General features: G+C 31.6%; 2 protein-coding genes across 4 annotated transcripts in view; one reads left to right on the top strand and one right to left on the bottom strand.

Moving 5' to 3' along the window:
• The window catches only part of if (integrin subunit alpha inflated), a 77,704-nt gene extending 58,699 nt beyond the window's left edge, over positions 1-19,005 (bottom strand). Inside the window, exon 1 of one of the 2 annotated variants that reach the window (XM_088203171.1) lies at positions 18,670-19,005. In XM_088203171.1, coding sequence (XP_088059297.1) covers positions 18,670-18,836 — 167 coding nt within the window. In that variant the 5' untranslated portion in view covers positions 18,837-19,005. The remainder of the gene's footprint in view (positions 1-18,669) is intronic. The other variant, XM_088203170.1, reaches the window with a different exon arrangement.
• Positions 19,006-24,665: 5,660 nt separating this feature from the next.
• Positions 24,666-26,795, top strand: LOC148226700 (sesquipedalian-1-like). Of its 2 annotated transcripts, none has more exons than XM_088204244.1 (4): positions 24,666-25,168; positions 25,236-25,424; positions 25,694-25,801; positions 25,872-26,795. In XM_088204244.1, the coding sequence occupies exons 1-4, from the start codon at positions 24,961-24,963 to the stop codon at positions 26,018-26,020; spliced, it is 654 nt and encodes a 217-aa protein (XP_088060370.1). In that variant the 5' UTR covers positions 24,666-24,960; the 3' UTR covers positions 26,021-26,795. The 2 variants fall into 2 exon arrangements, with proteins under 2 accessions (XP_088060370.1, XP_088060371.1); XM_088204245.1 differs by having other exon boundaries at positions 24,685-25,168; positions 25,694-25,798.
• The last annotated feature ends 1,205 nt before the right edge of the window (positions 26,796-28,000 follow it).

Here is a 28,000-nt window from a genome sequence, read left to right as displayed (position 1 = left end):
TCTATTCAAGTGAATATAATTGAAAATAATTAAAAATCTGGTTTGCACTCTAGATTGTGTTGAAAGTGTTTAGATATTTTATTGTAAAGATACATTTGTATCTTTATTATATAATATTTAAATAATATCTAAAGATGTGCGTGCTGTGATATTAGGTATTCGATCTGAATTTTAATTATAATATTTCCTCTCATGTCTAATATGTTTTATACGTTCAAAAGGCAATAAAATCAACAATAATTTGCAAAAAAATTAAGAAAAAAAAATCATAACAAAGGCAAAATATGTGCGACGGTGCATAGTCACGGTGAAGCAGTGGTCCTTTTGTTTGGATACTTCAATTTTTACTTCGCAACCTTTCATCAGATCATTTGACAGTACATATCCAACTGTATGGTATATTTACATATCGATTATCGCTATGCACTCTAAGTGAGAAGAAAGACGCTTCCGTTTCACATCATTCTTTCCCTGACAGTTCACCCTCTTCTCACTTTTGCTGTCTAGTTTCCGGAATACAAATACAAGCTAAATTTATTAACTAGTAATGTAACCGTTGAAAACTAATAGAGGACTGTTGGAAAAATATTGCACTGTTTAATATTCGTCCAATGCATTTTGATATACAAGTTTTTATTAACGTGTAATGATGTATTTTATATAATCAGGCATTATACATTTTTATCATTCAAAATCATTCCTTTGGGAAAGCCTATATTTTCAACGGACATATTTAACGTAAATTTTTCATTCACGACTACCTTAATTCTGTTTTTTAATGTAAAAAATATTTAAGGGATTGGTGGTCGAGTAGTAACTTTTTAACAGTTTATTGTATCTTAAAAATATATTTTTAACAAAAAATGTGTATAAGACAATATAAATGTTTTAAGTGTTAGTCAAGTGAGTAGTTTCTAAATATTTGTAAAGATATGAAGAATCGAAAAAATATATTAAATATTAACTACAGTTCCATAGAAACAAACGTATGTATGTGTTATAAATGTAATTAACATAAAATCAAAATAATAGAACATTTAATATTTCAAACGTTAAATCAGTACGAAGTTCAATAATAATTATACCTGCTGCTGATTAGTCTACAACTCTTCCAAAAAATATCACCAAAATAAATTACTTTAGGCAAACTTAATATAAAACATTATTTGTATTGATTTAAAGAAGAGAAAAAAGAAAGTCCACAGCTGCACAATATTAACTCGGAAAAAATAGTTGTTTCTGGAAGTTCCGCAATAACAAAGTGTTTTTTTCTTTATTAATTTGTTTGTCAGCAATCAGTTGCTATGGACATTTATGTTATAAATAACAAAAAAAATACTGAATTGGGCTATATATCGAATAAAAAAATGACTACCTGCTTCGTTGTAATACACAAAAAATTATAAATAATACAAAAATCTGTTTTTATAATAATTATTAAAATTTCAGAATATTCCACAATAATTATCAAGTTAAAAAAAAATCCACAATAAATAATAGTTAAGAAATGGCGAATATATTCGGTATTCAAATATTCGATTGGAGTTGCGGGAGTTCCAACCACCAGTACAATTAATTTATAATTCATTCTAACAAATATTTCAGACAAATAAAAACTATTTCATGGACCACTTATTATAACATCTGTCTCGAGGCGTTAATCACTTGTAAGCATAGGGATAAAACTACTATTTGTTTGGAAAGGATGCGCGATAGACAATGCGTTCTACACCATGCAAAAAATACATTGTTTATTTTACCATGGCCACCTGGCAATTTCACTTTTAAGGCGTAAACATATGTCGTGAGTGTGTCCAAAAAGCGATGCAATTGACCCACAACATCCTCATCTGCGATTCGCAAAGCCGTCTCGAAGCAACAATGTAAAAAATGTGACATTTGGTCATAGAGAGACAAACGGGCAGGCAAAAAGATAGAGGAAGATGCTTCCGCGACTTAACACCAAGGATTCCAGCACGAGGCACATCAGTGGATAACCCAGCATTATCACAAAATCACCTCACGACAGCTACTATTCCATATATGTGTATGTGGTATTTTATATTTGCTTAATAAAATAACTCCTCCGGCTTAAAAACCCGAAAAAGTCCTTTATGAGTGACTCGTATTTTTTGAGTGATTGGCAATGATTGGTGATAAGACGCAGTGTCACATTTATAATGATCCTTCAAAGAAACTTATTCCTTTGTGAAAGTATATATTTTCAACGGTCGCTCGTGAGCAACCGACTGATAATTACAAAGGATAATTAAAATAATGCGATGACATTAGTGTTTATTAGGCAAATTTTGAAGCTTATGAAAAAAGGTTTATCCTTTTGGGTAGTGAGTTAATTTTACAGTAAATTATGTAAAAAAAAAAATTTTTGATTTATTTTACTACTTTTTGTATTAGTATGATTTAATAATTCATTTTAACAATTTTCTATTATTGAATTTCGGCAATTTATTTTACATACATATGTACATATATTTTATATATTATTCAACTTTAGTGGAAATTTTTTATATCATAATATATTTTACATAATAATTTTTTTCCATACTTATTTATTCATACTCTATAATTTATTAGTATTATTTTCTATAAAAATAATTCAGATAAAATCAAATAATAAAAAAAAATTATTTATAATTTCTTCAGTTATATATGTAAATATATCTGGGGTACATCAAAATAGTGAAAGATCGACCACCGTACATGTACGGCGAAACCGCTCAAAGCGTTTAGAAGTTGTTGTGGTACATAATTGACAGCTTTCAAAAGTCTGCCTGACTATTGCCAAATTTTGCCGAACTCTAATATTTTATTTTGATAATTAAATGTCATTGTTAAAGCCCCCACACTTTTTTTGCCAATTGACAAATTCTATCATATTGCTGTAACTAGTTTTCTATCATCATTTATATTTTTAAGGCACAAGTATTGAAAACCACTGTTTGTATTCATATCACAACATATTTTGATTATAAGTTTAACGAGAAAGTTTGATGATATATGTATGTTTATAAAACACATGATATCTAATTATCGACTAAAACTATTAAATCATATAAAGCCAATACCAATCGCTTGGCGCTAAGCACATCCAATTACAACATCAATATTAAGCTTTACATAAACTATTTATAACGATTTAAAAATAATAGTAGTCATTCTGAACGACTTAAAAATAACCATAGGCGTACTCAACCTTTCACACAAATATTTGAAGCACTTCCTCTTAATATATACTACACAATATCCCATAATTTACACTGCGCGAAAGTGGCCATTAGCACAATTCGATCGTTTTCATTTTTTTCCATGGTGGAAAAATGGACGTATTTATGCTTCGTCCGGAAATAGACCACCGCCGACCTATTTCTTGGCCTCCGCTCCTCGTTATTGTGGCCATTTCGAAACAGGCGATGATGTAACTATATTCCAAGCAAGTGGCGACCTCAAATTTGCAGGAATTCATTTGACTGATTCGCGAAATCGTAGGTGTAAGAGAAAAACATAAGGTACGGTGTAAATGTACCCATTATGCAGATCAAGACTGGTTACAAATGGACACTTAATCTGAGCTGATCTGAATAGAAATTAATGGGTCGTCGAGAGGGAAATGCTTCTGGAGTGAAATTTTGTAACGGTGTCTAACCTAGTTATGAATCTATTTAGTGTGTTTGCTTAACGATACAACTGGTTTAACCATTAAATTATCAAAGACGTTACTTCACAACTATCTCATATGTATTCCTATCCCGTTGCTAACAACTACCATATAAAACTTGACGCCTCGCAGAACATCTTGCGAAAATTTCGCCACGTACTCGAGGATTCAAATTGGCTTTTACTACCTATGTTTTTATAGTCTATATCTCGGCTGGCTATTTGGCAAGCTTTTACCATAACAAGCCAAACGAGAGACTGAATCTTTTACACCAAATTGTCCTTTCAAGTATGAAAAAGGCACGATACACTGCACCGTATAATAATCGACACTGAGTAGATACACACACCCAGACTATAATTCGTTTGGCTCCACTGACTATAAAATCCATTGTCGTGCCTCCACAGGACCATATGTCCAGTGTCTTTGAATGTATATGGGGTGATATAAAAATTCTCTGACTACACACACGTAAACCTTCATGTGCGAAATTCGGATTTATACCACGCTCAATAAAATAATTAAAAATAAAATAAAAAGTCACGTAATTAGTCAATTATACAATTATCCAACGGGACGACTGTCGATGATCTGCTAGGGTCGCTAATGAGCCGAACTCGGCTTACACACGACCTGAGGAAGCGGGTGGGAACACCCGGGAACCGTCGTAATCACAATCATTCAGCAATCATCCAGCCAAACCTTGCACTTGCTTCTTAGAACAACGAAATATGTATACGCCTTTTGAAAGTGACATTTACTTGATGGACATCTCCGAGGCCGAATAGCGCAACGGGAATATTGTAGCCTAACATACATATATATTGTTTCCCATGACCGTTTCGTAACAAATAAATATTCATTCAATGCACCGAAGAATCCTCGCGTGCTATTTATGGGAAACACTTTAGTTCTAGTCGTAACAATGACCTTTGTATGATCCCATTATTGTCTAGTTTATCCTTATTGATGAATGATCATTTTTGGTCACAGATTTTAACACGAGTTTCAAGAAAAGGATCCCCGAAATATTTATTTTTAAAATGAGATACTGACGCGTGAAGATAAATAACAGATGATTCACTAATTAGTCGCTGGCATTTAAAGGGTTAAAGCGCTCGCATTGCTCTAACGCCGGGCATGATTATAAATATAAAAGAAATTCCATAAAAAATGTTGTGTGTACCATCTATCAGACACATGGGTAAAATAATAATATTTAGTTTTTATTTTATCAGTCCACAAACTTTCTGATCTCTCATCGTATACACGGGGCGTAGCTCGTAAAAACGAGGCCCTCATTTGTTGACACTCCACCGAAATGACCTTATATATAAATGACGGTTAATTGCGATTAACCAACTTATCTATATTGTTTTTTTGTGTTTAGGGGAGGTCACGTTGTATTTTTTTTAGAAGCACTGATGAGCTCGCCCTCATTTCCAGACCGAAGCGAGGGGTCAAAATGTTGGTCGATATGTTTCTTTTTTAAATGACACGACTTGGGTGCACCCAAGGAAGTTGTGCCGGTCTGATGGGTTGGTCACTATTATTTTTTTACGGACGGTCAGTTTAATTGAATGGTCAACAAATGACTGATGGTCGTGTAAAACAATGGCATCATTATGTTATGTTAGAACTGGTTAAAATTTATTGGGCTTAAATAAATAATTAGATGTAGAGATACATGGTTGATATGTAACATACTACAATTTAATTTATCCATAGCTAAATAAACACTGATAGGAAAGATTTTACCTTTGACTCAGTTACATTAATTTAAGTGTTAAATTAACTTAAGGTAAACAAATTATCTTCCAAATTAAAACTACCATTAAGCTAGTATTATCTAATTACTTGTACCATCAACTTAATATTTCACACAATGGCAATTAGCTGATTGCTCGAAGAAAGTTTCCGTTTCAGTCGTTAGCATTTGCGTTGAATCTTTTAAAATTGTACACGTCGATTCAGCAACAACGCGACACAACCATCAATCATTCCGCAAAACTCGTGTAAAAGCCTCCATTGTAGCTTTCATCCAATTTCCATAGCCATAGATCATTATTCATTTCTCCTTGCGGTCGTTTGTCATCGGTTTATTACAAAAATAGCTAATGTAAGGTCTCCGGTGCATTTCCTGCTCTGTGACCTTTCCTACGTGAGGACACACCCTCGTTTGTCCCATTGTGCAGGTAACATTTGGGGTAGTTTTCCATTCCCCGACGGGGTGAATATGCAAAACGGACAAAGTGTGTTTGGATACTGTGACACGCCTTTTACGAGGTCGACCGAGTCGCTGTAACCCGAGCGGCTGCCCACAATCACGATAATTATCCAATCAACTGTAAACCTAGGGGTTACATCATTCTCATGACGCTTTTCATAAATTGTGTATGCGTTGAAAATTTGCACTGTTTAGATACTGTGTTTTGGGAGAGGGGAACTAATGACTTCGATTCTAGAATGACGACTTTATTTATTATACTCGTGTTTCGTATTGTAAAATACCACACACTAGAAATAAAATGCCGGAACGAGAAAGTCAGGACAACGCTCACCTGAATGAAAAATGGTATTCGAAATCAATACAATCAATAAAAAAATTAAAGCTCTCAATTCGATGCGTCGTTTTGAAACATCCAAGGTGAGATACAAAAATGAAGAGGTCCTGGAAGTAGAATCCCTTTCCAAAGCCATGAGCAGTCAGTCTGAGGATTTTAGACAAATCAGCAGTAGGGATTGCAATACCGGTATTGGGCAAAAATTTACCTCCAGTACTACCGGTATTACAAAATATTTTTTTTATATATTTTTTTTAATCTCAATGTCTATGAAAACGACGATGCTAATATTGCTTGAAAGCTAAAGCGTAGAATAAAATGATGCTCATTGTAGGGGATTAATCTTAGTAGTTTGAGCCAACTAAAAACGTTGATATTTTTAAAATCCGAAACAATTTAAAAAGTGAAAAATGTTTCGATTTTTCAATTATAAATTTTTAATAAAAGTATTTTTTTCAATTTTCCTGTCATTTATGCGGGTTTTTTGAGGACACGATAACGGCCATAGTTTTATCCTATTTAAAAAAATATAGCTATTGTTCGAACCAGCAAAGTAACTACATATTATTTTATTAAAAATAAACTGGAGGGCAGGCGCTAAAGTGGTGACCACCGACGTGATCTTGACACGGAAATCTGCACCTCGGCGCCAAACTATTATGCAGAATATTTTTGACCTACTTACTTTTTAAATAGTGCTACGATTTTTTTTTATTTTTTTATCTATATGTAAAAACTCCGAGATATTTACAAGAACTTTTTAAAAATAAGTCGATTTATTTAAAATCCGTAACTCCATTTACAAAATGTATAGAGGTGAAAATCGTTTTGAAATCACTATTATAGTATTTTTTTCATTATTTTTTTATCGTTTATGTACGTTTTTAAGAACACTGTCAAAATGTAACTTTTTCTAAAAATAGAACTCGCTAATATTTCTATTTAATCCGTCATATTGTTTCAAAATTATTGACACTCCATTAAATTACATCGTAAAGAAAACGGTAAGTGATCAAAAACGTTCTATATTTTTTTTAAATTGTTTGTCATTTTTATGTAATATAAGTTTTTGCAACTACAATAATTGCCGTATTTTAGTAACAATAAAAATCCTAATTAAATTAATTTCTCGACTCAAATGTCTATTGTAGCATGTCCATATTACTCAATTGACGAAATAACAGACGAATAAAAAGTAATAATATCTAGTTTCTGATCAAATAATCGCTATAAATAAATGGAAAATAATACAAGAACTAAAAAAGCAATAGAATTTTCCTGCAAGGAATGACTACAACAACATAATACACTAATTTAAAAAGAAAGACTGTACTTAAGCAATAAGAGCTCCAAGACAACGATGATAATAGTTCACCGACTTATAGTATAAAAAGCAAAAGAAGTACAAAAACAAATATATTCTGATCAAAAAGTCTGAATATGAATGTCACTTCTAGCTACCAATATTAAAAAACTGCTTATTGAGCTATATAATACTAAAAAACACGCAATTAATTATTATATAATATCAACAGTTTTATTGCTATTGATAAAACATTTGAAGATCAAATATATGATCAGCAGTATTCCTGGACGTCGCTCAATTCTTTGATCAGAATATACTTCTACCTAAACCATATAATTTGTAGAAGATGTCTATCTTAGAGTTGTACGTCTACAACTCTAAGAAAGACATCAGTTGGGAGTACCTCAATATAGTGCACTGGGACCGGTACGCTTCAAAAGATTCCCGTGTCGTTACCGACGAAGTACCGTTACACGTAATAGAACGCTTTATCTCTTTTTTCGTTGCATGCGACACCCCTACCATTTCTCTCTTCAGGGATCGGCGTCAGTCCTGGATTATTAAATGAATAAATTTTAATAGCCTACAATACCACTTACTTCATTCCATAATTATTATACTATATTATATTAGAATTATTATACTCATTATTAAATGTGCTCCTACTAATTATTGCTCATAAAAGCAATAAAATATTTGTATCTAAAATAAAATAAAATAGCATTATTATATAATAAAAATGAAATGGCAACTATTTTGATGCACCCACGGTGTATGGCTGAGAGGCAAATAGTAATGGATTCTAATTAGAATGTAGATGCGACCGGAACTTAGAATTTGTGGCACTACCATGATCTTGTGGCAAATCAAATTGAATGTGAAAATGTGAATTTGAATCTATATAAAAATAAATCAAAATGAATTTGGATTTTAAAGTAAGATGTCCTAAAATATAAGACGATTATTCCAAATTATTGATAAAGCATATTAATTACTTAATTAAATACTAAGCATCGAAGGGGGACTTATAAATTTAAACTTCTTTTTACTATCGCGTTTTTGAATCACATATTAAGCATAGACATTATCTTTGTATAATATTTAAATAGCGAGGTTTAATTACGAAACTTAAAAAGAAATTGTTTGCCGGGCGATAAAAAGGTGTTTAAATTACTTTGTTATCTGATGTTTACTGGGAAGTACACACTGGTAACATTAACCGGGCAGTTGCATAATGCAATTAGAGATAACTTTACTCTCCGATGTTGTTGGTTTATCTGGCTACACCTAGAACGAAATAATTGTCATCGTCCGAGGCAAACAGTCTCAGATTTACGTGAGCCACGGATAAAGCTTCGGACTCGACAAACAAGCGGATTTGTAAACACAAAACCAGATTTTTGGTGTAGGACGTGCGCTAAACGTAGTGTAAAGTGGAGGATGAAAATGTTGTTTCGACGCCTACTTAAAATGGGTCAAGATTCAAGACGACTGTCTATAAAAATAAATGTTTACTAAGATTAGTATTTTTTTTACTAGTACGTTTCAGATAAATCTGAACGAAAGGACAAAATGATTGATATGTCATAAATATTTGATAACTTACAAGAAATATAAAAATGTGTGATTTACTAATTCATATAAATTATAGATACCGATTCAAGAAGGCCTCGATATGTGTCAGAGAGGACACGAATAACTGACGGATCGTTAAATTGAAGCGTGTTCTTCATAACAAAGCCGAACTTCTTGTAAGATTTTTTGCAGACTTCGATTACGTGTAGAGAGAATCTCCACTTGCTCTCAAAAGTGATTCCGAGATCTTTAGTGAAAACGAGATCAAGAAAATATCACAATATGGCACTTTTCGACACTGAATTGCAGACGGTAGACGTAATTCCATCTTCATAGAAAATCTGCAACAGATCGAATGTATACTACAGTCTTAAATTATCACTATACAGAATAATACTGGATTTTATAACTGATATTTTTATTTATAAATAACGCGAAGAGCGGGTCTTTGAAGAAAGTGTAGTTTTGACATCGAAATAAAAATCCCATCAAAAAAGCATGTCACGTTCGATCAAATGTCAAAGTTCTTCCTACTGTGTTCTTCGATTATAACGGTTAATTCCATCACAAATTCCTACTATTAAGTCGTAAAAATCAAAAGGCAAAATCGTTGAGTGAGCGGAAGACTATCAAATAGTACATTCCACGAATGTTTTACGGATTTGAAGAAATGTTGGCATAAGTGTGTTATATCTGACAAGTACTATTTTAAAAGAGAGTTTTTGATAAAAAATTAAATTGGATCAATTTTTGTATCTCATCTTGTATATCTATATAGGCGCGTACGGTGAGATACATTCCCTTTCGCTCGCTCGCGTATTAAGTGACGGGAGAGAGTGAGATATAAGGGCATGCGGAACGGAACGAACAGTACGCGCCTGATATATACATACATATTTATGCTATTTCCATATCATGAATCTTGGTTAAGTGTTTCCAGCAACACGGACCTGTCAGTGATTTATTTTGAACATATACAGTAAAAATAACTTGTGTGCAAATGTTCTATGTAAATCTATCAAAAATATATATGAAAAAATAAGTCAAGTTCTTTGCATTGGTGAATTATAACCAGTAGTGCATTTGCAAATACATATAAAAAACTCGTATAGAAATGATGTATTGGGTTGTTAGCCTCTCTTCTGAAAGCAGGTGAGGCTATTCCTAGTCATCATCATTTCACGATGTAAATATTGGTTCAGCCATGAATTACAATAGCTGTCGAGATAAATACGAGACGGCGTAGGTAGAACACAATGCCAGATTGCATCATCACCAAGCTGTTCGAACGAATTTTTATATACAAATTCACGATAGACCAGGTGTGCGTACACTTTGGACTCATGTGTTAAAACTGCTGAAAATAAGTACTTACGTCATACTAAGAGCGCAGTTTTGTTGCCTTATCTGTTTGCTTACGTTTATTATGCGAGAAATTCAAGAAAGCGAATAATGTAGATTTTGATGATATAATATCTATATTTTTAACTATGGCTTCATAAAACATTAATATTGCACTCAGATTCGCTCAACAGCCTTGAATTAAATTAAATATGGAATAACGTAGTCGTACATATTTATATTGATTGTAAGCTCTAATAATAGTTAATAAAATAGTTTCAGTATGGTGTATCACTACTTACTTAGTAGATGTTTGAGTCTGCCCCTTTGTAACGCATCCGGGTAATGCATTAAAAAGTTTGATATGCTGATTTCATTAAATTCACAAAATACAGTTGAAAGAACCTAACCTCAAATTTTGTATGGGTACGTAGTACTCCTATAACGAAGTCCCAACCTCTACGCTACATGGGGGGTCGACTGTACATATGTACATATATATTGAATCTATGACCAGAATTTTTGTTGTTTAAAATTTCCGCTGTGCGCAATTTTCATTTCCGCAATAACTACCGATCCATTGAAATTATGTATTTTTCGTCCGTGTGACACACGTAGCTGCCACAAATGAAACGTTAAGAAACGAAAGAATGCAGCCTAGATATAAAATTGAAGCTGCATAAGTTCGATTTACATTTGAATTTAAACATAATGATAACACCATTTAACAAAATAAACTTACAGATGCAAAACTAAAAAAGACATATTTTTTGCAAATTTGGAAAAATGTAGTAGAAGTAAAATTGAAAGTGATTATAAAATATATATCCAGTGTGTGATACATCGATATTGTTCTATAAATAGGGATGAGAACTTTCAGACAATACTTTATCTTTTATTTTTTTACGAATAAATGTGAATCATTAGAATGACACATATATTATATTATAATTACATTAGCGCCATTAAATATATCCATAAACTTACATAAAAATGCAAAAATATTAATCACCTACTAAATATTAAAATCTTGCTAAGATTGTGATATGAATGGTCCAATCAAGAAGTTAAAATGATATTACCATAAAACATTTTCCAAGATTTGCTCTTTAAATATAGAAAAACGACACAAAGCAAACATACATACGATTTTAAAGATGTAATTTATTTACAAGTTGTAATATCAATATATAAACTCTCAACCTGTGGCTCGTGTTTCATAAAAAAGTATAGAATACGTGACATATTGATTATGCTAATTAGTATATGATACATCTGACGCGCAGAGTATAGGTGATGTAATTCAAAAACAATATGTTAATATTATAAAATAAATACCGGAAATGTAGTTAAGAATATTTTTTTGTTATATCTGATCTATTCATAATTTTGAAAAGAATCTGCAATGTAAATATTTATAATGAAAACACCTAACAGAAACAATGAGGAAAATAATTTTAGCTTAAAGACAGCAAGCAGTTCCCAAAACTTTCAGAGGTAAACTTCATGAAATGGGCCAAGGTGAGTATACCAAGTATAATATAATGAGAAATGATGCGATTTTACGCCATACGTGATCGTATAATAATAATTGTATACGCAATATGCGGTTTTACTCGTAGGGTTTGCGGTTTTTGATGACAATCGATTAACTAAGAATTGAATGGTTTGTTTTACATGGAAGTTGATGTAACGATGATATAATTGTCTAAACATATAGTTCATGTTCCGAATGATTGAGTCATTGGTTGAATCTTCAGGTTATTGCTATATCGCGTGGAGAATTGGAAGTCTGAGAGGAATCGGTAGTTGGTACTCAATCATTGGCCAATTTAACACGATCTCAACGAGATGCGATGAGGAGCATGGGAAGCTGCTAATCTTCGTTTTCGATGCCCTCAAAGCCAATTACCTATGATCAAATCGTTAAGGTGAAATTAGTATGGGCTGAGGGCGAAGACCGGCGAGAACCAGAGGTCAAGGCGCAAATAGAAAGGTCGTAAAATTTACATATGGGCAGTATTGAGTGTGTTTAAATATTTAGATACGTTGTTTTGTATGTAAACATTAGTTCAATATCACTAAAATAATATATGTACATATGTTCATGTACGAATTGAAATTTTAAAAGCCAAATCAGATTATTTTTCTTTCTATATCGTCATAAATAATTTAAAATAAGATCAATTTTCTGTGATGTTAATATTACAACACCTCGAAAGTGGTTGTGAAGTGAAAAATATCAGAACAGAAAATATCTACTACTATAATTTATACAACATATAATCTAATATTGTGCTACTTTATAATGAACCGTAATATTTATCATGCAATTGTGACATACCTGACATAAACGCCTCTCACCTTTCACCCATTGAAATGCATCGACGAAAAATTAAACGCATTCATAATATTACATTGTACGCGCGATTCAATCAGCGATCGTCAACGTTCGATTCGTGAAAAGATTACGAAAGTTCAAAATAAACCATCCATCTTCATTAACGATCCAAAGAATCGAGTTCGATCACAAATAGAAGACACGACCAGACGCCATTCTTGCGGTGGACTTATATTCTAGCCACTCAATGGATATTGCATCCATTTTTTTTTAGTTTTTTACAACCTCTCTAAGCTCTGAAAATTTTACGATAATGGAAAAGTCGAATTAAGCTTTCAACTCCGAATAGCTTAAATTCTTAAAGTTACCACTGTATAATTTTCGTCATTTAAATATTTTGTATACATACATGAAAAAGCTTCAACTGTATGGTTATATCTATGTATTGTAGTTAAATCACTGTAAAGCACAAGACTTTTAGGCTTAAAACACATTCTTGATCTAATTGAGCGAACACGTTCAAGACTCAATTCCGCATTCTTACACACATGATCTTAAGGAGTTACTCACATATCTGGTGCATCGGAGTCGGACAATTTAATTAACCGATCCCATTATTGGCCTTCCATTAAGATAGAATGTTTATTTTTGGTGTTGCATAACCGAAATAAATCACATGCCATTGAAGCTCTGCCAAAAAATGTTTTTCATCTCCATAGTCTCAGGTGTATAAGAGATATGCGGTATCTTACTTCACTTCCGCTATAACCCAACAAGTCTAATTTTATTTTACAATCCTTTTCATGGTTTATATGCGCATAAATAAGTCAACACGAATCGATGAACATCTCCGTTGGTATTTTTCTAATGAAGCCAACGGAATAAAAGTCGCAGTCGCAGATAAATAATGATCTCAGACATAAAGAGACCGGTTAGTCGCATGCAGTTTTATCTGTTTCTATTTCGACGTAAATAACACATCTACTGACAACGCGTTGCTGAAAATCGACAATTGACAGTGTGCAAAAAATATACTGAAAACTAACTAACATTGCCATGATTACTGATACTCAGGGTTTTGTTCTGGTTCTAAAAATGTGTATTATTGGAGTCGGAGGAAGCCAGGAAATAGACACCTACAGAATCTATTTTGGAGCGTCTACCTAAACCAACGACGACGATGTGTAATAGACGAAAATATTAACGCTGTTCGCGCACGATACAAGATTTTCAATCATAATAACTCAATTTTGGGTTAGGGAACTAGAACATAAATTCACTGACAACTTTCTTAGTGTAAAAAGCTATATTCACTATCATGAAAAAAAAATAGTTAAAAACTTAAAAGGTCAGATTTAAAATATAACTGAATTGCAAAACAGTTATATTTTTAATTCATTATACTATTTCCATTTTATTACTCCAATGTTACAATTATTTGTCTGGAACATCCCTATCATATATACACAGCTCTATTTTTGCGTTCATGTTATGCCAAATAAAAAAAGTACATATATAACCGATTACATTCCGGTATATATGTAGGTACGTATATGTTTACTCCCTGACAGGAGACATAAATCATCAAATTAAAACAATCGCTGGGTATTAAAAACAATTATCCATTTTGACGTTTCGATCAGTGTTGCCAACGTCGAATATTCGCTTTCATTGATGGAATGACGCGACCGAGTTCAGCGTAACGAATTTGGCCTCAAAACGAGTTTGTTGATTTATAATGGGTTGTTTTGTTCACTCGTTAATCGATCGATAGATTTGACTTCCGAGAGATGCATTTGGCCATAACGCGTAATTTTATGATCAATCAGCCGCTAATTGGTTCGGAGTATAATAAATACTGTTTAACGTCGTAATTTTCATACAATCGTCCTAAAGTATGCAGTTACCAAATCAGTGCTGCCAACGATATTGGGCATAAAGATTGCGCAATCGATTTGACAGTTGCCGGCTTCCGAGCGATGGGTAATAAAATTTAAACTTAACCTTTAGTAAACCGTCCACTATTATTTATTAATGTTTTCTAATCATTAATAAATATATTTTGGAATTTCCTAACATTTAGATAAGTATATTTTAAGAATAATGACAAAGATAAGTAAAGGGGAGGTTACAATAATATCTAATAATTGTACTAGTAGGTATAAAATATTTTGTTAAAAATATACATTTTTGTTATATGTAATAAATTTTTGACTTATTTAAAAAAAAATTTGGTATAAAATCGATTTTATGCTTTAATAGGAAGGTGACGCATGTTTTAAAATACTATTATCGATTATACAAATATTTTAGTGCCTTATCTGGTATTTACAATCATGCATAACCTTTCTTCGTTTTTAATAAAATAGTTTTTCGTGCTAACTTACACAAGAAGCGATAAGATAATAATTTTGACTACCGAACCTCTAAAACTGAAATCAATAACGCTCTGTGTATTTACACATATCGGTACATCCTTCAGGGAAAACGACCAATCACATGGCAAATATTAAAGAGCTTCATTAAACGATTTTATTGTACACTGACTGTTAAAAATAAATATACGGTAATACTCAATTTATAATATATATCAGTCATATAAATGTAGTATAAAATGATTTAAAATCAAAAATTTTGAAAAATGAGATCAGATATGAAAAACTTATGATACAACAACTAACAAAAAAAAACCTTATTATATTTTTGTTGCAAAAAAGTGATTGTTAATCATCATTTATATATCGGTCAAGTATTTTCAAATCATAATAAATTGGACAAATACATACTCGTTATGGTTATGTTTATAAAAGAGTGACACGATCGCATTTGTAAATCAATACCTTTTATGGTATTGTTTGCTCTGTGAATTACATTTATTTTATTTTGTTTTGTATAAAGTATAAATTAAACAAACTTCTGTCAAAGGGTTAAAGCTCAACTTAGCATTTAACGGAAACGCCACCAAAAAAACCGAAAGGTTAACTGGTTAACAACTTACATTCTCGCCCACATAATAAATATATATTTTATAGTTGGTTGTAAATTTATTATGCTATAGATATTTTTTGCAAAAAACGTAAACGCGAACATAGGTGAGCGACTAATGCAGCTTGATTTGAGATTACATAAGCGACCACATCGACTCAACCTTGACATTATTGAGTTCGAAGTGTTGTCTCTCACAATCTCACGAAAACACCAAATGAATGCATTAACGAGACATAATGGTCGGAATTGTCTACAATTGGGCACTTGCAAGGATGCTGAACAATCTATTGTTTGAACTTCCGAATGTATCGAATCTTTTCAGTTCTACCTTTTATTCTTAAGAATGTATTGAACAACTAATGACTTTTAGAGAAATTTATATTCTTTGAAATAGTGATTCAGTAATGGTATACTGACCTACGACAAAGTGGTGAAAGGTGAGCTCATTCAAAGAAAACGAAATTCTGTGACGTCAATATAAATTCGCTAACGATGACTTCATCATACAACAGCTGCTTTCGTTCTCGGAAAAAGAGAAAATAGTCTCGAAAGCAATAGAATCAAAGATGCTGAGTGCATCTAGCCGATAGACAATCATTTAATCAAGGATAACTAGATATCTTCGTAGAACGCGTATTTGTAGTTTTGCACTTGTACAATTATTATTGAAATATATTTATGTCAAAGTCGAACGAATACTATGTCAAGTACTATACTAATAATTTAATTGAATTAAGAGTCAAAATATCACTAATTAAGTATGTAACAGGGTTGCCAAATAATAGTATATTTTAAGCATTGATCATTGCTATTTTAGGTGACTTCGTTGGTGTCTGCCGGTGAATATGTTTGAACAAGTTTTCGACACAATGGTCTATCAACTGCGACTCTGTCAACATTTTGAAATTCTTCGACGATGTCGACAGTTTCACTTAAAGTATCATACAATCCAATTGTAAATATATTCACAATCAGACTGTTTGTTTATGTTTTTTTATTGTTGATTAAATACCATTTGTTATGTTTTTATTGATTCGTCACTGCAGAAATAGCGCGAAAGCGTTACACAACCAATATCTTGCACATGGCGTTGTCGTCGAAGGTTGGTAACCAAAAATGGACCTGACGATGAAGAGGGATATTGCCGTTCGCTTTGGTAATATGCACTTTTAAAATCAATTAATTTTGCAACGAAAATTAATGACTATAATATATAAGAGCAAAGGTTAGATTGAAAAAGGATGAGTTTATCGTTTTCTTCAGGTCAAGAAGTTATTTTATTTTATGAACATTCGATCGTTGAATTTCTAAGGTTGCGAATTGACTGCCAAGATCGCTTCTTCAATAAAATTAATATCTATGACCCTCTCCTTTATTTACTCTATACATGACACTGAATACTTTTATTTAGGAAAATATCATATTTTCAACATACTTGTAATAATCATAATTTTTATTGTTATCAATAATACAAGACATAAATATTTGTTAGTTTTTATGAGATATGCATGCACGCAAATATAAAATTAACGACCAGAAACAGTAATAAAAAAAGTTCGTCACAATATATATTATATGTATATTTCTATATATCATCTCTCTACATATTGATTCATGCAAAAGCGCATTAGCAGCTCTAAGCGATAGTACTACAATGACGAATATTTGCGTCATCGGCTATTAACTGTACAAACTAATCCCTAATCGCTTCAAAAATATAAGTTGCGTCTGAGTTTTATCGAAAATGTACAGAAACGAATATATTATTTAAGTTTACTGCTGGTATGTGGAGTAATTTATTTTTTCTGTTTCGCCATAGTTCGTTAGCCAGCCCGATTCGCTAACTTGTAAATAAATGTGTATTGTATAAAACTAATTTTAAAAAAAATCGTAAAGTGAAAGATAAAGAAAGCAAAAAACTTTAAATATTAGAAAATTGAATAAAATATAAAATCTAATCTAATCAAAAAAATAAAAAACTCCGTTTAAAAAATCACAGAGAAAAAACTAAAATAGACCAAAGACGTTCTGTCGTAGTTTTCGTATCGACATGAAACTTGTTTCAAAATGGCGACTATTCCAGAAAGTTTAAATTCGTAATTTAGTAAAAAAAAAAAATGTGAAATTTTTTTTTATTAAAAAATTAAAAAAAAAGTAAAGTAAGCAAAAAATGTTTTATAATAGATAAAACTTATTTTAAATTAAATTCATTTTTTATACACTTTTATATACAGAATATTATTAATTGTCATTTTTAGAAATTTCATAAAATATTTTAATGGTTCAAGAAAACGGACCAATTATTTTTTACACTGATTTTTTCCATTAGCACGGTTATAAAAAAATATTTTCACTTGATTTTAACTAGTGAGAATTTTATATTTTTAGAACCAATATATAATTATTGGTAGCCCTAATAATAAATTAAAATATAACCCACGCTCTGAGTAAACTATTTATATTAATATACTTCTATTTCAATTGTCTATGTATATTTTTCAAATAAACAACATGTTTATGTATTTTTTATTGGTTGCGAAATTTTATTGGCGTTGAATACTAAATAGTATAACTAGCCTAAGTTAATTGTTTTGTTACATAAAAATAATACATAAATAGTGATGCTGTATGCAATGACGAACAAAATTGCTTTTTTCAGCCAATTCTTCGAGACGAAGACTCGCATATGTCGGACCCAGGTCAAAACTTCGCCAAAAGGTCTTATGCGTTAATTTACGATCTTACAGAGAGACAATGAGACCCTAAGCAGAAGCGCACGTGCATCCATCCCGAGATGCGAAACATGTGTTCAGCAGGTAGCGATATGTTTCGAGGAACTTTTGCATCCGGCTGTCTTTGCAGATCAAATTTCACTCACCACGCGTGTCCCCTTTCCTTATGAGCTGCGACGCTGAAGCCGAACATGGCCGGAGTCTTCCCGGGGGCCTTCTGCACCGTGCAGTCCCGAGTCTCCAGGTTGTAGGCCGAGTTTTCCACCGCGAAGAGGGCCAGAAGACTCAACCAGAGCGGAGCCATTTTTGGCATCGTCGGGCAAATTCACTACACACTGATCTATTCTTTACACAGAATCACTCATGAGATTTATTCAAACGACCGGCTTTTCGCGCCGGTCTCGTAACTTTCGTTCGCGATTGTGAGTTATACCGGCGCGAGCGCAGACAAACGAGCCGCTCGGCGTCTGGAAGCCAACTGAGTATATTGCTCGTAGAGTTGGCGCTTGTTGCACCCTGCCGGAAAATCAGACAGTTTTCAGCAGTGGGAGGCGCGCTGGGAAAGTCTCTCGCCATTTTTTAAAATAATGGAGAGTCTATAACAGGGGTAGGCCACTTTGGGGATGAAAATGTAGCCGAGTGTTACATTAAAAAATTGCATATTTTTAAGTTAGGAAAGTTATTTTAATATTATAAAACCAAAATGCGTATTTATTGTGCAAAAATAATTTGGTGAAAAAAATCAAAAATAATGTTTTAAAACAATAATCAAAGTATACAATTCTCATATAATATCTCAAGAAGATGAATATTTTTTTATAACATATAACAATAAGATAAATATTTTTATTACAAAATATATATCAACCGTTTTATCAAAACGAACAATTCCAAATAAACTAAAAATGCAAATGTAATAATAATATTTACATATAATATATAACATTGAATTTAAAAAAAGTTTAATTTTTCATTAAGTCAATGAAATGACCAGAATTAAATTTTAACGAATATTAATATTTTTTTAGAACGTACCATTTTATATTGTGGAAAACATAAAAGGTGGAAACAATTAACAGTATACAGGTTAGCAGCATTGCCGTAGCTGCCTCATAGCAAAGGCATGCAAAGCACGAAGGCCCAGCTTAACAAGGACCCCAATTTCTAAATACTCAATATAAAAAATAATTATTATCAATATAAAAATACCAAAAGTCACATAAAAAAATACGATGAATGTCTGGCTGAGTATTTCAGCGACATAACTTGGGGGGGGGGGGTAGATAGAAACATTCCCCCCTCACTATTGAATTTGGCCAGAAAAATGCATGTCATTTAATGAACAATTATGAATTTAAATAAAATCGAAATATTAAAAAAAAATACAGACTTGCCTCCTCTCCTGAAAAAGCTGAATTGGCGTCCCTAGTCCAAAACCAAAATTTCTCGAGCTATCCCTTGCAGAAAATCTAGAAAAAAACAATCTCGAATCAATACCAAAAATATATCAATTAAGTGAAATATCAGAATACATTTTCACCGGTAGATATATGTTTTTACCAGTGAAAATATAATTTATCTGGCAGGTTCTATTAAAATTATATGATTTCAACTTTTCCATACGTAGTAATATATACATTTACATACTTATAATTATTTATTTTCACGCAATGTATAAATATTACAGTGAATGTGTAATTTTTAGTAAATGGCTATTTTCATTCGTGAAGTCCAAATTCAGTAGATATATACATATATATATAAAAATAGGAGTTTCAAGTTCTAAATAAACTTACATAATTAAAAAAACAGTAAATTAAAATATACATCAAAATAAATTTTTGCTCGAAACTTTGAATATTTTACTAAAAAATATTTCATCAATATCGGGTGTAAATTGTTTGGATAATTTTGTCTTTAGTGATAATTTAAAATACTTTATTATGTGAATATGTAAAAACATGTAGTAAAAATTATTTCAACTCATATTAAAAAAATAAAATAATCTTTGCACAAGGGACCAAAATCTCTAGCTACGCCACTGGTTAGCAGCACTGTAAATCAGACAGCTGTCAATAACCACGCGTGTTCAAAGTATAAAATGCTAAATTGAAACAGCAGATTTACGAAATGGATCGCTTAACCACCGCTTAACGTATTAAAATTGTTTAATTGTTTTACATAAATAACACTTCTGTACGAGTTGTGTATCGAAATTTACGGAGAGCTTATGGCAAATTTAATCGTCCTACTGAGCGAACAATTCGCAACGTAGTGAAAAAAATTGAAAAGGCAATACCATGGCCAATATCACGATTTGTATGTGTTTTATTTCATTTTAAAATTCCATACCTCTAAAAAAACACACCCTTCATTATGTCACAGGTATAGAGGAGAGGGGCTCGAGCGGAATTCTGACATTGTGTCCAAAATAGGAGTCTGGGTTAATAAAATATTGTAACATAAGGGGGGAGGGGTGGAAAATCCACGAAAAACCTGTGACATCATTTATGGAAGCCGTAATTCGTAAAGAAAAATCACCATTGTTCATTTATTAGCCATTATTCACCTTTATGTTCATACATGATAGTAATACAATCTAATATGATCGAATGGAGCTAAAATTAATAACAACTATTAAAAACTCTAAGCTCCCCAGACAAAAAGTAAAATTTATCGAAAATAGTGGACTCACGTGAGATTCGAACATATGATCTTCAATTGGCGAGCTTCGAAATATTTTATCAGCAAATTATTTGTTAGGAACGTTGGCTAGCAACTAGAAAAATATGGACAAATGAAACGATAATTATTTAAATTTTTTGGGTTTGTCTTTTCTCAGTAGTACATTTAATGATTAGATTAGTAATGATGTGATTGGTTAATTTTATCCTCCAACCTCCATTGATTTTTTAATTAGTATATAAATTATTCCAGACATAAATCTGGCGTTATCACAATACTTTTTGTTGTTCTGATGTAATTTGGCGAGCATTAGTTTAAATTTAATATATTATATACTTGCGAGACAGTCTTTTAACATTAAAATTGTTTCTAATACTCGTCGACTCTACGAATCCGTATGTATTAGTTTATTATTTATTTATATATATATATATATATATATATATATATATATATATATATATATATATATATATATATATATATATATATATATATATATATATATATATATATATATATATATATATATATATATATATATATATATAAAACAATCTAAATTTAATACAGTAATACAATTTACATTTATTCAGAAACAGCCATGTCATCAGCTATGACATAAATAACACGCGAGTATTCTCCGATGCATTGAAAGAATATTTCTTTGTTGTGAAACGGGTACAATATTCCTGTTGCACCATTCGACCTCGAAAGAATGTTCATTAAGCAAATGTAACTTTCTAGAGGCGTATACTTATTTAGTTGCTCTAAGAAACGAGTGTAACAATTGTCTAGATACTCGTAGCATGGTTGTGATTCGTCAGCGAGCTTTGCAACCCTTGATACTTAAGGCTGGTCTTCGTTGAGAAGAGTTCAGACACGACCCGAGAGGAGACACTGTCAGACACGGCTCGAGCCCAGAGAATGACTCCACCATACGAGCACTGCAGCAGAGAAGAACCAACCTCAACTACACTGTCGCTGCCACAACTACAAAACCTCTGAGAACCATCCACTAGACATCATCCCTCCGCCAGCTTCTCCACCACCACTCGGAGAATAACGATTCTCGCCCACCATAGTTTGTCGCAATTTATATAATATTAACTAATAAATTATTACCAGTTTCCAACGGCATCTTTTTGGCTACCAAATCACACCCCGTAGGGGTAAAAAACCTTAAAATGCTGGACCCCGACTTGATATGAGCACGCAAAGTTCAACACTTTAAACAACTACATTTCTCGTAGAAAATGCTTCATCCACTTCACTACCTCTTGTAGCCAAGGCTTCACAAAGTTTCCAGGCTGATTCCTCTTCATTATATTTTAAATGTATTTATTGATTTCCATGCGTAAATAATTATTGAATGGCTTAAGAGTCTGGAGATTATTATTTAAGTACAGTTATTCCTGCGGGAATCATTATTTAATGAGTACTCGCTAAATTTAAGATTAGCAAACCTCTTTGGCGACCTCGTAAAACAGGTGGCAGCATTAAATCAATCTACTTCCTTATAACTGCTTATCTTGCCCTTAGTAATAATTGGAGTGAGACCTTCTTGTCAACCAGACTAATTGCCAAAAGACATGTAACACACAAACTTTCCTAACCAGTGGAAGGAATATAGATTGACGAGGCACCATTGGCATGAGTTTGACATCATTGGCCTATAAACATTGCAGTTTCATTCCTAACAATCATGTTGGAGAGTTAGTACTTTGAAAAGTCGATGCCATCAAAAAAATACTTTAATGCAAGTGCGCGTGATATCCCGCTTTAAGAGATGTGTGAGTATTTCCCGTTTTCTTTCGCACAGTTTCCCTTGTACGTATGCGAGCTAGATGCACAAGTGTGTGTGACAGATCGAGAGAGCTAGCGCAAGGTGCCTCACGCTCTAATTTGCTCTGACACATGCATCAAACGGCGTTTCAATCGTGCGTCAGTATTTGTTTGGCTGTCGTCGGGAGAGTTACATCAAAGCGCAGAATCTTCCTGCGATTCTCAATTATTTTTCGACTAAGCAAGTATATTCAATAATTTTACTTCGTTAACTAATTTTAATATAAACTAACTTTTTATTTAAATAATATTTATAGCGATTACCGAAAGATATAATGATTCCGATGAATCGAATCTCGAATTTGAAGATGTAGAATTTTTCACGGATAACGAAGGCAGGATTGAAATGTTTAATTCGGAATCAGACGAAGACTATTGCAATTACGAAGTAAGTACTTTTCACATTTACATTATTATTTATTATAACAGTAATAACAAATTTTCATTATTTGTAGTTCATATCAAATATGTCAGATTTATGAGTGTAATGAAAACACGGAACATCCGGATAATGTAAGTATAATATCAACATTTTGTTATGATAAAAAATATGACAAATATATATTAATTTGCAGGAAACTTTTTATATATCTATATCGGGTCATATTTAGAGCTTACATCCTCTTTGGAAAAAAAATGGGAAACTGCCAATGCTGGAACATCTTACATTCTAAACTGCAAAGTAAATACGGGCATGAACAATAATAAAAGAGAAGTCAATCAAGGGATGAGAGCCGTCAAGGACATGACAGCAAAATTTAACGGTACCAAAAGAAATATTATCATAGACGTTTTTATCACATCTATTCCTTCAGCTCAATGTCTATTACAAAACGATTTATTTATTACCGATACATTGAGGGCCGACAAGCCCGAAATACCGAAGGAGTTCTTAAGGGATAAGTTGAAAGAATTGCATGCTTAACCTGTGCTTGGCGTCTTATATTTCAAAAAAATTCACACGGTTCTGTTGCTCAGTACAAATAATTTTAACACGGATAGTGAAGGCTGCATAAACAAACGACCACCGGTAATTATTTTTTATAATAGAACACAAGGTGGAGTTGATCTAGGAGACAGAATGACTTGTGAATATTCTTGCGTACATTTTGTCATAGACGTATTTTTAATGTAATAAAATGCCCGGATTGCTAGGCATTTAGAATTTTTTTAATTTATTATTTTTGCATGTTATATGTTTATAGATGTGTTTTATTTTAAGTAATTAAGCTTTCATTTTTATAGATATGTTTTTATCAAATATTTTTCAATATTATTATTTGTAAAGAAAAAAATGTCAAAAATATATAGCGTTTTATTGCGAACGTTTGAGAAGCAGCGCGTGCCTAAACAATGACAAAAAGGCATAGCGTGGTCTCGTCCTATGCTCGATTAAGACTATTTGGTCTCTTGACAGTTAAAATTACAATAACTAAGTGTCGCATGTTTAAATATATAAAACATATTGGTTGGCTTGAGTAAGACAAGTATCAACTAAATTAATTAAATTACAAATATTAATTAATGTAAAGATATTCCTTTAAGTAATTTATCAATTTAATTTTACGAAAAACTTACAAAGCAATTGATTTTTATATCTCCTGGAAGCAACGCACTGAATTATATATTTTTCATATGGCAACATAATAAAATTTGACAGTTCACAAAATTCAGCAATGGGGCGGGGTGCTATTGTCAGTATCAGCCCTATGAAAAACTGTCACTGCCGAAATGTTTATTGGAACCCATTTTTGTAAATCGAATCACAAATTTTAAAATACTTTAATTATCTCTGTTACCCAACGACTAATCACAATGATTTATTGGATTATTGATAAGATTTCATCATTGTACGTTTAAAATTATCTTTATATATAATATACATAAGATATCAAATTAATATCGAAATGGCTATGAAAATAAACGAGCGAGTGTTATCGGGTATAGCCACCTCGAGCAGCCCCGTAGATCGCGAGGGCTGGCTCAATAAGAAAGAACAAAACAAATCGTTCGTTCGCCGGTGGTTTGTACTTAAGGGCAATTTGCTATTTTATTTCGACAAAAGAGGCGACAAAGAACCGATCGGTGTGATAGTATTAGTCGGATACAGAGTCGGTGAGGATTATTTTGTATGGAATGTATCTTTGTGACTATATTTTTATTATGTAATTTGCTTTTATAGAACTTGACGAAGATGATAAGCAGTTTACTTTCAAGATAATATTTCATGGAATGCAAAACAAGGCTTATATACTCGGTGCTGATAGTCAAGATTCTATGGAGTTGTGGATGAAGGCGATAACTTGCGCTGGATTCGATTATATGAAATTAATGGTAGCCGAGTTGCAAAGACAGATTGATGAAATTGAAGGTAATTTTTCATAATCAAAAAACTATACAGTCAACTAATATTTGAGGCATTAAGAATATTAAAATATATATTTTTTATTTCATTATAATATTCCTCAAATATTGAAGCATAGTTATAAAACTTTTAGTTTCCATATAAAAAAAATCTATCCATCTCAATGGTAAATTACATTTATCTTAGAAAAAATATTTTCGCTCCTATAATTCGTTAGATAGTTTGGTTGAACGTTGAATTTAATTTAATTTTATTTTATCTTTTTGTATGTTTAGAAGCAACTCCTCATATTAAAGACGTGCCTAAAGTTCCTCCAAGAGAGCAGCGTCACAATCCATTCAACAAGCTTTCAGATGCAACGACTTCTAAACAAGGAAATGGTGGTGGGCATTGACCATTGTCAAATTTTCATTCAAACCACAATATACGACTTGAACTATTATTTTCTTACAGCATTACCTCAACAAAGCATCGGACCGAAGAAAATTTCATTTAGCGAACTGCACGCATACTACGGTGAACCAATTCTGATAGACCGAGAAGAATGGCTAAATAGAAAAGAGGAAGAAGAATCTAAATTGAAACCACTCATTGAATTATAAAAAATAAAAACCCACCTGTTATACATTTTTAACTTTTGCAAACTCGTATGAATTTATAATAACCAAGTACAACTATGATTTAAGTGTTGATTTTTTTTAATTCCTATATTATTGTAATTTATTTAATTGTATGTTTTATGTTTCAATACTCATGTAATTCGTAATGTTTTGTGTCAGTATAACAAGGGTTTAAAAATATAGATTAAATGTAGCGATCCACGACACTATAGTAATTAATACCAAGGGAGTTTAAAAAATATTTTTTATATGATGAAAATTGTATATCTACTAAAAATGTCGTATAAATAATTACAGTGGAATCTGTAATGTGCGTTCCCAACTTTATACCCCTTACATTCCAATACACCTTTGTAAATAATCAATGCCACCTTCATATACTCGAGCTTATGATTAATTTTAATTATTTTCTTACTTATAGCTTTAAATAATTTTATTAAATTATTCAGTAGAACTTCGTTAATCCAAATTTATATAGAATGGAATCATCTTCAATATTTTAAAACACAAATAAATACAGAAGAAGGTTCAATATGTTCTATATCTGGATAAAGCAAATTTTTTATCAATAAGAATGTCCTATTACCTTTTAATTCTTTATTAGATTAACTTTATATTTCAAACCAAATGAGGATAGCGATGATTTAAAGTGTAATTATTCTTATCTTGCCATTCCCACAACTAAAAAGGGTTCCACTGTATTATGTTAACAATTGTTTTAAAGTTGTAAATAAAATAAAAATAAAATATTATATTCTACCTATGTGAATAATTCCAAATCAAACAAAAAAATGCAGTATGCAATATGTGCTTCAAAGTTAAAAGCAGGGCTGTGGAGTCGATTAAAATTTTACTGACTCAGACTTTTTATCTTATGGTCCAACTCTGATTTTAATAAGATTATTTGTTGCTGGCGTATAATTGATAGAAATAAAAATAATGTCAACGATTTTCAAATTATAAAAGAAATACAAGGATTTTAAAAAATCATTAAGCAAAAAAAGGTCACGTCTACCTAAATCATCTTTAGTGACTTATTATAATAATCTATGTAAAAATGGTATAAAAGATAAATTTAATAAAAAATATATAATGTACGTATAGTAAAATAGAATATTTATACATTTTATTTTACTTGCTGTATATTATGTTTTCACATATATCATCATAAGTCAATAAGTTTTGCCTAATGATTTTTTATATATTTTATTCGAATAACATCTGTGAATTGAATATTTATTGGTGGTATCTACTATGACCGAAATACGCAGAATTCGTTATATTCATTTGAACGAAACAAAATGTTGGAATAGCCCACACTTTAACGCTTATCCCAAACAGGTGTGCATCGCAAATTTTAATGAAGTTCATGTTACGTTTTTGTATTTGTTGTTTCAAGACACAAAAATTTTATTTCTAATTATTTAATTTATATGCAAATTCGCACAAAAAAACACCATTACAGATCTCATCTTAATGTGCATCATATTCGTTTCAATCATTATTAGCTATTGTATATACGAAAAATTCTGAATTAGCTCAAACGCAGCTAATTTTAATTTTGGTGATCTTAAAAAGCTGAAATTACGTCCCTGGTCAAAAATATGTAATAATAAATTAAGCATTTTGACGCCCTCACTGATCACTGATCACTGGTCAGTAATTCGCACAGCATATTTTATAAAATTCAAAAAGTCGAATGATTATGCAAGTAATTAAATAATATTTTACAGACAATTAATTGTTTTTTGCAGTAATTGTTTCAATAAAATATCGGTAAAAACAAAGAAAAATTACAAATATATATTCGAATAGTTGAAAACTACGAATAATTGAGAACTCTAGTTAAGAGATAAAACATGTCTTAACGGAATACAATTTTAAAATCAAGTGTACTTACCAAAAATAAAATAATCTTTAATGAGCAAATTGAGAACAACCGATCGTAAGTCTTCACGCTTG

Source organism: Plectrocnemia conspersa, unplaced genomic scaffold (assembly GCF_051122295.1).
Source record: "Plectrocnemia conspersa isolate PC_06_02 unplaced genomic scaffold, ASM5112229v1 ptg000014l, whole genome shotgun sequence".
NCBI classification, from domain to species: Eukaryota; Metazoa; Arthropoda; class Insecta; order Trichoptera; family Polycentropodidae; genus Plectrocnemia; species Plectrocnemia conspersa.
This window is presented reverse-complemented; position numbering and strand designations above follow the sequence as displayed.

Excerpts from the sequence above, each read along its gene's own strand:
- LOC148226700 (XM_088204244.1), top strand. The coding sequence starts at position 24,961 with ATGGCTATGAAAATAAACGAGCGAGTGTTATCGGGTATAGCCACCTCG. Across the intron at positions 25,169-25,235 it reads ATTAGTCGGATACAGAGTCG|AACTTGACGAAGATGATAAG; the intron begins GTGAGGATTATT and ends TTGCTTTTATAG. Across the intron at positions 25,802-25,871 it reads TTCTAAACAAGGAAATGGTG|CATTACCTCAACAAAGCATC; the intron begins GTGGGCATTGAC and ends ATTTTCTTACAG.